Source organism: Colletes gigas, unplaced genomic scaffold (genome assembly GCF_013123115.1).
Source record: "Colletes gigas isolate AHSC1104 unplaced genomic scaffold, ASM1312311v1 Colletes_gigas_Sc00010, whole genome shotgun sequence".
NCBI lineage: Eukaryota > Metazoa > Arthropoda > Insecta > Hymenoptera > Colletidae > Colletes > Colletes gigas.
Window position 1 is genome coordinate 9,070,054 of NW_025106639.1, and position 13,222 is coordinate 9,083,275.

Genomic DNA, 13,222 nt, shown 5'->3' on the forward strand with positions numbered 1-13,222 from the left:
AATTAATGTCTCGTTCACACAAGCTTCTTGCGTTAATGTAAAGTCAGAGAGAGAGAAATCAAGGTGAAATTATTAGAAATGTTGCAACGATGGCCCCGTTGCGCGGCGGAAGCGTTAAACTCGTTAAATTGTATTTATTGCTGTCCGAGGGCTTGTGCAACTTCCGCGATCGACCGCGAGAGATACTGCGATGTTCTGTCGCGTCGTAAATTGCGCGCGGTCGGGTATTCTGCCTCAAAGTGTCCATCTTATTCAGACACGTATTCCAAGAAATCGAACGCGAGGAATTTCAAGCCGTCCATCTGCCATCGAGCGGCGATCGGCGATCAAAAGAAACGGAAACCCTCTCGTTGTTTTGGAGCCGTATCGAGAGGCGACCGCTATTCGAGATTCCGACCCTTTCATCGGCCATGCATACGTAAAAATTTGCTACGAGAATTCCACGCTCTTTTCGACGATCGAATAACAGCCGGGAAAAGCGCATAACGATTTCAGAACGTTCGAAACACATGCAGCGGGCACGAGCTTCTCTTCTAAATCTCTCCGCGGTCCAAGGTCAAGGTTATTTCCTTCCACGAGCATCCGGTACCCTCTCGTGCTCTGCTTCTGCTCGAAAAATTCGGCAAATAAACTTTGGACGCATCCACGGTATCGTTGCACCGATATTTCGATTTTCAGTTTAACGAAAGGTTTTACGCCCTCTATGGACTTGGAAAAAGTTTTTCCCAACATGTCGTTTACGGCGTCGTAAAGTTCGATCCTTCCTCTTTAATTTGGCAAAAAAATCAACCCGTTACGGTCTTTTTACGCCAAGTTACAGCACTTTAAAGCAACCCTTGCATTCTTTGCCGTCATTAGGGGTGCAGAAAAAATGGCGAAGGTTCGTGCATCTCTTATTTATTATTTTTGTTTGCGTCTTTCGAGCGTTTCTTTCGTTTCGACCGAGTCACCAATACGCATCTATCGTGGAAAGAGAAATAGCGCAGGGGTGGTAATCTCTGCCGGCTGCTTCCACGATGTTTTCCGGCGAGTCAAGTGGAAAATGTTGCTTGTCGACGGTGTTCCTCTTATCTGAGAGTGTGCCGCCGATAACTCGGAAAAATTACATCGGGAACACTTAAGGCCGAACAACCGGTCCTTCCTCAGCAACGCTTTCGGTTTCTATCCTCGAGAGAGAAATCAATTTCATTTCTACTCGATGCTTTCCCCACCCGTCGAATTAGCATCCCGTTCCAATTTGTACGTTTCGGAATCCGAGAAATTAGGAGCAGAAACTCCGTAGAGACGGGGTCGAGCTTTTTTAACGAACCAGAGCAGCCTCGATTTCTTCGTTCCCTTCGAGAAGAAAGGAAGAGCGATGAATATAGGCCTCGTGGGTGTTCGTTAAAAATTCCTCTGATATCCGATGTCGTTGGCATGATTTCAGAACGCGCGTCGTCTTGGTCGTCGTCTTGGTCGTCGTCTTGGTCGTCGTCTTGGTCGTCGTCTCGGGGTCGGCGCGGCAATCGATCTTACTTTTCGTCCGACAGAGTTTTTATTTTATTTTCGTGCCGATGATAAATGCGCAGATTACGCGTTCAGTTTGCCCACCGCGGCGTATCAATGTTAAACGGATCTTTATTTCGTATTTGATTTTCTTAAGTGGCGCGGAGGAACCGTTACGCGCTGATTTCGGATGGAAAGCAACAACACAGCATCGTACGGAAGGGAGATGGGGCAAATATTTGTCGATCGAGGAAACAAAAGGTTCCGAGGGACGTGAGTACGCGCGATTCGTCGGAGCCTCGAAAAACAATGGGCAAATCCGAGGGCGGTTCGCGGCAACGAGCTCGTCGAATTCCTCGAACGGCTTTCCACCGATTCGTTCCATTCTTACGAGCGCCGACTAAGAAGAGTCCACAAGCATCTCGGTTATTCTAGGTTATGGTCTAAGACAGACGCTTTCGCGGAAGGAAAATCGGGGATTAGGACCGAGGAGGTAGGGCGAGGGATGACGAAGAGCGAGCGAGAGAGTCGATCATGTGGTCGACAGATGGTGGCCTCCCGGTTCGTTGACAATAGATTTTCGGGATTTCCCGTTTATTCGAACCGTAGGACAGTCTCTGCAAGACGCTCGCCCGAAGCGCTAACGAATCGAACCCTAATTCTCTGCTTTGCCGTACTTTCGTCATAAATCCGTGTGTTTTTTTCTCTTAAACCCTAAACTGTTTTACATATATCGAAGTTTCACGCGTATATTCCGAGCGTTCGCAGTATTTTTTGCAAGCTGAAACACCTGAAATTATTGTATACGAGCTTTAATCCAGAATACCTGCTTAGAGATAATTGTTTGACGCTACGTGAACGCATTCCGAGATAAAACAGAATTCACGATGTCTCTATGGGGTGTGTACAGCTTTTCCCGTCGCCATCTTAATCGACGATTCGTGATATATGCGAACGACCTGGACAAGATAAGACAAGGGTGGCAGGACGGTCCGACTATTTCGCTCTAATGGACATTCCATGCATACTTCGGGGAATCTTATATTTTCCATTCCCCCCGACCTTCTTTCCGGCCTTTCCGGCCTTTCCGGAGACGTTCATCGCTAAAACAAACAACGCTCCAATCGCGATTCCTCGATAAACCATGGCACATCGATGGAGGAAAGCTTCGGTGCTATAAGGAACCGGGAATCCACTGGGCGTGAGTCATCGTTTGAGCATACTACGGACCGTTGCGTTGGGTCAAGCGTAATTAGTCCTTCAGGTAGTCAGGGGTCTCGAGGATTCTCGAAAATTTTCAAGGTCTACGCAGGCAACTTTGCTCAAGCTCGATCGATCGTTGGAAACAAAAGTCGCGTCGCAGTGCAGTTTACTCCATTATGCGGAATCGATTCGGCGTATTTCTTTGCTAACTAAATTACGATAATACCGATCCACGGAATTTCGTTGTCCTCAATTTTCATCTTACTTCGAATCTACCTGACTGGTCGAAGCCGCGGTTAATATTCCGCGTCGCGAGTCATTCGGTCGGATGGTTTGATGGACCATAAAATTGCACCGTGGTCTGCCGCTTTCCTGCGAGCCGCGCCACCCTTTCGTAGGTACACGTGGTCGTAGAAGAGCCGCGGAGGGTTAAAGGGCGAGGTTCCGGATTTCTTCTCTGTTCTATCGACCGAGGCTCGCGTGGGAGGCTAGGCGAGCGCGATCTTTCGAGTCACCGGTCGAGAAATCGGATCGAGAGATGGCGATACAGAAATACCGAATAGTTGTCTAAAAGTGTGTGACGGACGGACAGCTGGCCGTCATTAAAACCCCATTAGCAAGGAGCTCCCCGCTGGACCGCGTAACGCAGCCCCCAAGTTCTAACAATATCTCCTCACGACGCTCCGCCACCACCCACGCTATTAATATTGCTCTATACCCACCTTCCCCCTCGGCGTCCAACGCGTCACACCCGCCCCCTCGAACACTCGCGTCCTCGTCGCGCTCTTCCATCCGCGGAATTCGCACGGACGTGCCTTTTGGATTTAGATGACAATTATTGCCTCGCTCCGGCGTCTTTTGCCCGCACGACGTACGGTTCAATCCACGGAACGTCCGCCATCGTAAACACGTCGAACGTCGAAGGGTGCACCTATCAGTTGCACGTAGTAAAAAACAAAGTCTCGAAATTGGAATGAATAGACTGGATCGAACGGTGTGGGTTCAAGCGGATAAAGTTGCAATGTTTTGATGAGAGTTTGATGCGCGTAACAGTTGCGATGGTACGATCGCGATCTCGCGAACGTTGGACGATTCGATTCGTTGGTCGTTTCTTGCACCTCCGCGTAAATCACTCGCGCGTTTACACGCGATCGTGGGCACAGAAATAAATCTTACGCGCACCGTTGGTCAGTCCCGTAGAAATTTCGTACGGAATAAAGACGCGTCTCGCGCACTCGTCGACCCTGATCGATCAATCTGCTTCTTTCGGCACCTCCGCCGACGGTGAAAATAAAAGGCGAACGTCCGCCGGGTTGACTGAGTCGCTATCCGTCAAAGCGTGAGTTCTCGATGAAGGCGGGAATGTGGGTCAAGTTCGGAATAACTATACACGTACACGACACCGGGCGTGCGTTGCCTCGTCGCGTTCGTGTATCGAGGCTCTTTGGGCTCTGTACTTTGATCCAAAATCGCCATAACTCTCGATACTCTCCGAGTCACTGTACGATTTTTGAGGATCGATCTCGATTCGTTTGGCCGCGAGTAGAAGCGTCGCGACCGGTCGGCGCGGCGTTCAGAGAATTGTTTCACAATGTTGTCGATACCCCTTGTGGGGTAAAATACTCTGGACCGAACGAGAGTCGAGTTTCGGTCGCGCAATTTGTCGGTCGGCGTTCGCTGTTCGGCGTTCGGCGTTTCGCGCGGGGTCCCGGCGTAATAAAACGGTAAAAGGGTCGAAAGGCAGGACGAGAACGAGACGCGGTGGTCGTGGCGCTCTCGAACAACAATAAGAGAGACGGAAGGAGTCGAGGCCGCCCTTTCTCGCGTATGCTCGCTCCAAGACCGAAATAAACGTTGCTCTCGGGTTCTCCTGCTCGCTCTTACGACGAGCTTGGTGGCCGAGATCGGCGGGCAGGAGGGGGGTTGAACAAGAGGGAAAAGGAGAAAGAGATATCGGTCTCTTGCCTTCGGTCTTTGTAGCGGCAGATCAAACTCGGCGGGTCATTAATTAAATCTGGCGGAGCAGCCATCGTCCGTCCGTCTTTCCACCGCGTCTCCGATTTACTTTACACGAAATGCGCCACGGTTATAAATATGGCTCTCGCGATGGGGACCCTTTTCCCCGAACTTGATCTTGCGGACCGCCCTCGGAGCCTGGGATACCGTATAAGCTCTCCCCCTGACGTGCCGCCGATCGAGAGACAGCTTTTCTCGCGACTCCGAATGCTCTGGATACGACGCCTCTGCTCGAACAAATCGGCTCGTACTCTGCCATTTGCAGCCCCGACTTTCGATCGAACGCCGTTCAAACCTCGAAACTACCGATTAATTGCGGGCTGGAGGTCGTCGAGAATTGTGTTACGAATAGAGATCGCTCCGAATGGCGAAAGGAACCTCCAACGCGTTTAACGTTGTCGTACATTGAAAAGTACACAATAATTTTGGTCTTGGTATTGTTTGGGTATTCATCAGACAGGCAATTAGTAGTTGAAACATTTACAAGGAAAAAATAAAGAAATATAACAACCGTTTCGTCTTATTAAAAAATGAAATCCGTCATTTTAGTTTGGTAGTTGTAGCTTGAAGAAGTGTGATTCTGGCAAATAGTAATGCTCGAAGCTTGATATTAAAATTAGCAATGGGAGCCACATGTGGTAATCCCGACGTGGTCAGAACCGACGATGAAACGTAACGATGTCAACCACGGAAACGGAAATACGACGCCGATAGACGAGAAACTAGGAACATGCAGCCTAGAAGTTCGACAACACAGCGGGAGTTCTGACACGTTGCTCGAACGTTGGAGCAGCTACGATTTATGTGGCGTATCTTCGAGACGCAAGAACGACCCACGGAAAACACAAGGAGGCGAAAAGTAATACATACGTCGTGGGCCTAGGGTCCACCGGAGAATCTTGTTTTAGGGGATTTTTTCGAACGGAGTCGCGAGAGTCGACCTTGCGACAGTTACGAGAGACGGAGGTATAACCTCCACCGCGAAATTCACCGTTACTAGGTTTCTATTATTAAATAAAAATGTTTCTGTTTGAATAAATAACACGGCATGTCCGTCGAACGATTGTAAAGCAAAGCAGAAATTTGTAAAGGTATAGTTCGATGACAGAAAGATGCGAAGCGCGTTGGGTTGCGTCAGGCCTTGTTTCCGGTTGGTTGCTAGTCGTGGTTTGATCTATGGGTGTCCGCGCGATCGTCCAACGCGTCAATCGGTGTTTATTTAACGCTCTGAACGTTGGACACTTATTTTTGGTATCGTCGAGCTAGCTATCGAGTGTCCTGATCCGTTCGTTCGTAGGTAGAAGTTGGCTTCTTTTGGAAGTGCCCCCTGCCAAGGGCGCGGGAGGTTACATAAGAGAGCAGATTGATAAAAATAATTCTGGTGGCTGCCGTAAGAGGTTCGAGATCTCGAATCTGGCAAACACGTGGAACGGGACTGCGGTGCTCGCAGAAGGCGGGGATCGTAGTCCGTTCGGTTGGTTCGGAGAGAATAATCGTGACCGTTTGAAAACCGAGTCACGCAAATGTCCGCGAACGATCGGCGGAGTCGCGTTTTCGACGAATTCCGTTGGATCTGTTCTGCGTGCAGGTATCGCGGCGATGTTCCTCGATGAGGTGTCCCGTAGGATGCTTCACCTAAATAGACAGTTCTGATCGATGCGCCTTCCCGGCGATATTGATAAATAAAGGCGATTACAGCGATGACGATTCCGATGGTCAATGAATTTATATACCTGACAAAAGCGCTGGCCGAGTCGATAAATCAGCCCCTCCCCCGGCCTCCCTCGTTCCTGGCACGACGGTGACCGCCAGGGGTAATCTCTCAATCTAAATCGATCGATCTGCCAAAACGACTTCGATTCGTAGCTGTTTATCATCGGCCACTTATGAATTTATTTCACGACCGCACGAGTACACGGGTACTCGATGCGTGTACGTTCACGAGAGAGAAAGAGATCTGGTGATGAAGCCGTGATCTTTACGTGGGAGCACCGCAGGGGGTCCCAACGGAACTCGTGTAGATACTTAAACTTTCGTTTTTATTGCGCGTCGATGAACGCCGGGTCATTCATTAAATCGTTGCGCTCCCTCTACTCTTCTTTCTATACGACCACGTCGCGTAGGTAAAATGGTTCTTGCAACGCGTCCCCACGATCGAGACGACCTTTTTCGATGGAACCGGGTGCAACACCAGACTATTCCTATCAAGAAATCCACCAGAAATAGGTCCGTTCCATTACCGACCAAATGAGTTTTGATAACGTTTCACGATAACGCGTTTTACGCCAGTCAATTACGGGCAGCGAAAACGCGTTTCCATATTCCATAAAGATACCTCGGCCCACGGAGAAACGCGTCCATGAGGGTTCTAATTATAAGTGGGTGGAACATTATCTGTATTTGACGCAACGCAGAGAGGAAGTTCCGACTACGTACACGTACTTAGCGACTATTTCAGCGATGCTTCTCCACGTCCCAGGATCGTGAAAGAAACTCGTTTATGTAGGATTTACAAGATGGAAAGAAAATTTGAAAAGCGCGCGTTTCCACGGTGGATAAGATCATCGAGGTGGTCGCGTTGAATAATCGAGAAATCACGCGATGCTATGTTCTAGCCGTGCGATATATCTCGCAGCGGCTCGCGCAGTCGAGGCGAAGTCAAATTAATCGTCCGTGTAATACGCCTGGAATCGTACTGTTTCTTCATTTTTCGACCCCCCTTCGTGCACCGGCTTGCACCCGGCACTTCGTCACGAAGACACCCACGAGCCTCGGTGGCGAGACTCTAGCCTTTAGCTCTCGAGCCTTTAACCTCCGTTTAATCTCGTCGCGTTGCTGCAAAGCGAACCCCGACTCCGCTTCGCCGGTTGTTCTTTCATCTTTGTTTGCTTGCCGAACCGCCGTCATTTTTTCGTCCCCCGTTTCGCGCACGCACCACTCTATTTCCCTTCCTTCTCCGTCGCCATTTTCCGTTACCTTGCGAAACCGCAATGAGTCGACAGATGTCACGGGACTTAATTCCCCGTGTCTGACGAGAAAATTAAAATCTTCCAGCTTCGTTGTCGCGTTTCTCTCGACGCGCGGATTTACGAACCAGCTTCGTTCTCGTAACGGAAAATCCTGGTCTCGAGTTTTAATTACACTACCTTTGGCGCACACCTGTGTTCGACTGTAAATTTATCGCTTACGATAATTCTTCATTTTCCCATGAATCAGAAGAAGGGAACGATCTTGAACATGCTAGATAGATAGAGAGAGAGCGATGGAAAAAGTAGAGGGTCCTCGACGAGTCGCGACAATAATTAGGAAATTTAGCGTCGGGCGCCGTCTGCAGCGTCTCGAGCGTTTAGGCGATGATTTACTAGCCACGATGCGAGCGGACACGCGGACACGTGGACACGCGGACACGCGCTCGTACGCGAGAAGAGCACGCGCACGCATGAACGCACGGTCGGACGAGCCTTTGTTACCGAAGCCACGGTTACACCCGCGAACCGTGCAAACTATAAGGTATAAACAATAAAACAATCGTACAGTGGCGGCGTGGCAATAAATCACAACGGACCCGCTCGGTTATCTGCCGCTGCTCGCAAGGGATAACGCGTCGCGGTCTGGTCTCAGGTAAATTTAGCTATTGTCGTGGCTAGGATATATTAAATCTCGTTAAAACGTCTTCATGAAACCGAGGGACGATTTCGCAGGGACGTCGCAGTCTGTCTCTATCGAAATAGGCCACTTTAACGCAACCTCCGAAATAAACGTGTACATGTATGCCTCTAAATATTCCCCTGGAACTTTTACATTTTTATTCGACGAAATATTCCAGTGGAATTTTTACGAAAATATATAAATATAATAAGATAACGGTTTAATAAGCAATTTGATGGATGCGTCGCGGTGTACAGGTGTTTGTTTGTCGCGGCTAATAAAGAGCGGTTGGTCGGCGCGTGAATGGGGGCTCTTGTGATTCGATTAACTGCCTACGAGTGGCCCGGAACGTGTTTTCGGTAGGCGAACCTACGAATTATGCAGGGACACAATCACCTACAGGTATTCCCGGTGACAGAAACGTGGGAGTGATTCTCTTCTTCCAGAGGAACTGGCCGCGCCCACTTGTTTGCCCAGGGTAACAGTTTTTACCTGTGAAGCTTTGGGTGGTACAGCTTAAGCAAGGACCGCTCCGGTCTCTCGCCGCGTTCTCTATTGATTTATTCCGTTCATCTCGAGCTTGTATCACGGACGAGAAAGAGAGACGGAACTCGGAGAATAAATCGTCGAATCGACCCGCGTGTTTGTTCCTCCTAAAGAGAGACTTTCGTCGAAACGTGGCATCGCGAAACACGTCGTCGAGAGGCGAACCGGGGAAAAGTGGAACGCTGAACTTTATTTTATCAATTAACCACCATTTCGAACTTTAAAAATCATCTATTCTCTGTATTCGAAAGGAAACCCGTTTCCCCTGGCGGTCCTTAGACAGGGTTTCGAACGCCCACGCGTAAACGACCGGTTCGAGTTAAAACAATAGCACCCCGATCGCCTCTGCCGTGATTATCGTAATGACACCATTCGCGAGCATTCTGCGGGACCTCTTCGATCGTGTGATTTGTAGTCCCGTGCACGCGCGTCGGGAATACCGATACGAGACCATTAACTGTCGTAATTCATTTTCGCGCTTGTCTCTTTCTCCCGGCCAAACTTTCTACGCGCGTATCTTTCGCGAAACGGTCAGCCACGACGTGTGCCTGCCTTCCCGACAAACTTTCACGTCGTCTTATCAAAAAGAAACTCTTGACGTTGACTATATTACAAAGACATCAAACGGCGCGTCAAAGCGTTCGCTGTCCGCTGACCCGTATGTAGGTCGGGACAGTTCTGCTCCTGGAGTTTGCTGAATATGCAACAAATGTGACCGAAAGCTTTCTTAAGACTGTAAAATACACGTCCCGGACACAACGATGGAAGAGATGGTTGAATATTAATTATAGCCTTCACTGGGATTATTGCACCGTTTTAATGTCAGAAAGGGCAGGAATCTCGACAATTTTGTCCCTAGAAACGAGCTTGTTTCGTATTTGATTAGGATTCCATCTACCGTGAACAGACCACCGTTGACCACCGTGAAGGGTCAATATTATCACACGTGCTCAAAACGCCGACAGAGACCGCGTCCTTGCATCCATTTTCTTTCTTTGATCAGAATTCCATTTTCGATCGGAAAGTCGGTACACTCTGCCGTGGCACCTGCATCCGATAGGTATATATTTATCCAAGTCCGCCCTTTTCAGGTAGACGCTCGCCGCGACATTTGAATACACTCGAGGATTCGATGAATCTATTTGCATGTCGCGTCGTAGATAAAGGAGGCGCACCTCCGCCCGGTTAGGTGAACGCCCCTCGAATTCTGTTTCCTCGGTCCGGTGGAAAAGTGGGCTTGCGAGGGTAGAATCCCGACTCACCGACTTGGATTTCATCGAGCCTTTGTAAGGCGATAGCGTATTACAGGTGGCCAACGATACGCGTGAAATATTAGGCCTAGATACTCGATAGTTTTTAAGATATAGGGTGAAGGTACCTTATATGGCACAGTGCGGCTGCGTTCGCTCCTACCCGTAGAAAGTGGTAATAACTAACGACGTGTTGCGTTACGATCGTGAGAAAGCAATTGTCGGCACCGCGATAACGCCGATTTCGAAGCCAAAGCAACAACTTTCGCGGGCTCGACGGACGGTGTTAACCCTTATGTCGATAACCGGCTACCAGGGTACCCTTTTCCACGCGATATCGACGCTGCCATTTCCTCTAAATTTCTCGTTTTGTTCGTCGCCTCGCTAAAGACAATCGTCGGGAATAAATAGTTTTTCTCTAAATTCTTTGAAAACGATAGGGTAATTATTTTATGCCGCTATCCAACGATTCTTAGCGTTGATAAGGAACTAGTCGACGGACGGAAAAAACGCACCGAGTGGATATCGGTTAAAGAATAATAGTCCTTATTCGTCTAGGTATTGCGCGATAAAGCGCGAGCCGATTACAAGGCGGAATTGATTATCGACGAAGACGACGAAACATCCGTTTTTTCCGCGTCGTTTACGACGTCCATTTCCGTTCACAGCAGTGCCACTTTGTATAGTTTTATCTCGGCACCGGTGCAACACGGCCACAGCCGTAAAACACTTATGACACCCGTAGCATAATAATGCTGCTGCGCGATAGCGCCTATCTGCTCGTATATAACGCGACTCATTCGCCATTTTCCTAATTAATGTTTAATGTTTCAATATCTGCCCTCCTTACCCACGCGATTGCACCCGAACCGTCGATGTCGCGCATAGATGTTCCCAGGGTTTCTTTCAACTCGTTCGAACACGGAACAAGGTACATATGTACATCATAAACGTTTGCCTATTCCTCGCAAACTTCGAGATCCCTGTTTATACGATTAGAAATAATCGAGAATAATTGTATTTTTATCACACCTACGGCTTAAAATGTGATTTACGGTTGCGCGTCCACGCAGATTCATAAACACAAATCCTTAATTACTTAATACGCTCGTACGCGTATTATCCTGGCCCGTAATTTCTATTCGTGGCGGGTTTACGGATCAAGAATGAAATTAATTCGGTGGCATCGTGAAAAGTTGGTAGCTCGAGCGTCTTGGTGATTCTCGCGTGAGACACGCGCGTCGCTGCGAAGAAAGGATCGATCGAAAATTCAGCTCGTTATTATTTGCACGCGTGCATCGAGAGCGGCGAAATTAATAAGTCGTAAATGGCCGGCATTATCGCGCAGAGAACGACCGTCGTGACAACCAGTCTAACCAGAGCGGTCGATCTGTTTTCAGTCGCATCAGGAGGAGGATCTGTCGGATCCGGACCTCCAGGATGAAGAGAGCGGGGAGGAGTTACCTCAGCAGCCACTTCAGGGTAACACACACTCTTCGTCGGACAATGCATCCGTACCGACCGGTACACCTACTCCATTAACGCACTTGAACAGTCTGATGAGCACGCACCATCCGCACTTTCTGGCCAAGCTTAAAATGGAGGTCAGTGAGAAAAAGAGATTTCAGCCTTTTTTTTTAACGGTTCGTTTAATTCTCGTCGCGGAATCGTTTCTCGAGAAAAACCGTTGGAACGCGCGCGCCGATAGAGAAACGGGGGTACGATCGGGAGAAAATTAAACGTCCGTTGGTCCGAAAAAAGAGGGAAAAAGTAGAACGAGCCGCGGGAGAGACTGTCGCAACCGCGGTTGTTTCATAGATTTCTTAATTCCGTCGATCGTTCGCGTAACAAGACTCTATTCTCTTGCGGTGTACGCGACTAATGTTCGAAACGAATCCGTTTGATTGTCAGCAGCAGAACGACGTGGACGCGTTGAACAACAAAAGTGGTCTGGAGGCGCTTCAAGCGGCGATGGGCAGCGGCGGATTTAATCTGCCGTTCTCGTTTCCGCCGCCGGCCGCGTTTTTAACGCCGCAGCATCACTCGCAGAACAGCCATCCGCAGTCGGGCATCGTCGGTGGTATAGGGAATCAAATGACATCGTCGGCGAGCTCGCATTCCAGCGAATCGTCGCAGGGCAGCGCGCGGAACGGCGGCGAACCTCGGGAGGGCAGCAATCATTCGCAGAACAACTCGACGGGAACGAATCACCAGCAGCAAACCAGCTGGAGCTTCGAAGAGCAGTTCAAACAGGTGCGTCAGGCAAGTACCTAACTCTCTGTATACATCTATGTTGGTCGCCCGGTTTGATCAGGGTATCGGCGCGATACGATGGATAAGCGTCGCGAAACGAAAGCGGTATTCGAAAGACGGAGTTTGTAACGTGTCTCGCGGTTAGGTTAGAGCCGAGGAGTGCGCTCGAGTGACGTGGGCGTGTAAAGCGGTCGCCCTTTGTGGGACACAGTGGTTAGTGCTATAAGGGACGCGTAATTATGGGCGGCGAACGTTCTCGCGCGGGAAGAAGAGGCGGCGGGAACGCTTTCCCGCGTGGTGGGGGCTTTAATTAATGCAACGATGGGAGCTAATTATTATTTTTACACGACCGGGAGATAATTACTCGGCCGACCGTCCCCGAGCGCCGGGCTCGTCGACGGCGTGCAAGAAAAACGAAACGCGGGCCCGGAGAGGGTGAAAGAATAGGGAGACGTGGAGGGGGAGTGAGAAGCGGGGAATAAAGAAATGGGAAAGGGTGAAAGGATGGAAAGAAGGGAGAGAAAGACGGGTAAAGTAGCGTAACGCGGATAGAAAGCAGGGTGGAACGTAGACGGTTGACGGGTCGAGGGGGTGGGTGGGGTGGACAGAGTTATAGAATTAGCCGGACGCGCTCGCAGCCTTGTTAATGCTTTTTGTTCCCGTCTCGTGGTGCCTTTTGCTCGCACGGAGATTTTTGCCAGAGTTGTCGGTCCGGTCAGCCGAGTCCACGCCACCCGGCCGATGGTTTTCAGTTTTTGCAAAGAGGGTGTGGTATTGGATTACCATTTAGATTGTTGTTCGCGCGCGGGCGCGAACACGGT

The 13,222-nt window shown here is 49.6% G+C and overlaps 1 protein-coding gene across 4 annotated transcripts in view; it reads left to right on the forward strand.

Annotated features, from left to right (window-relative positions):
- LOC122397791 (protein dead ringer-like) overlaps positions 1–13,222 on the forward strand; it is an 86,074-nt gene that overhangs the window by 19,852 nt on the left and 53,000 nt on the right. For 2 of the 4 annotated variants that reach the window (XM_043397191.1, XM_043397192.1), the window contains 2 exons: positions 11,549–11,752; positions 12,060–12,410. In XM_043397191.1, coding sequence (XP_043253126.1) covers positions 11,549–11,752; positions 12,060–12,410 — 555 coding nt within the window. The remainder of the gene's footprint in view (positions 1–11,548; positions 11,753–12,059; positions 12,411–13,222) is intronic. The other 2 variants (XM_043397193.1, XM_043397194.1) reach the window with 2 other exon arrangements.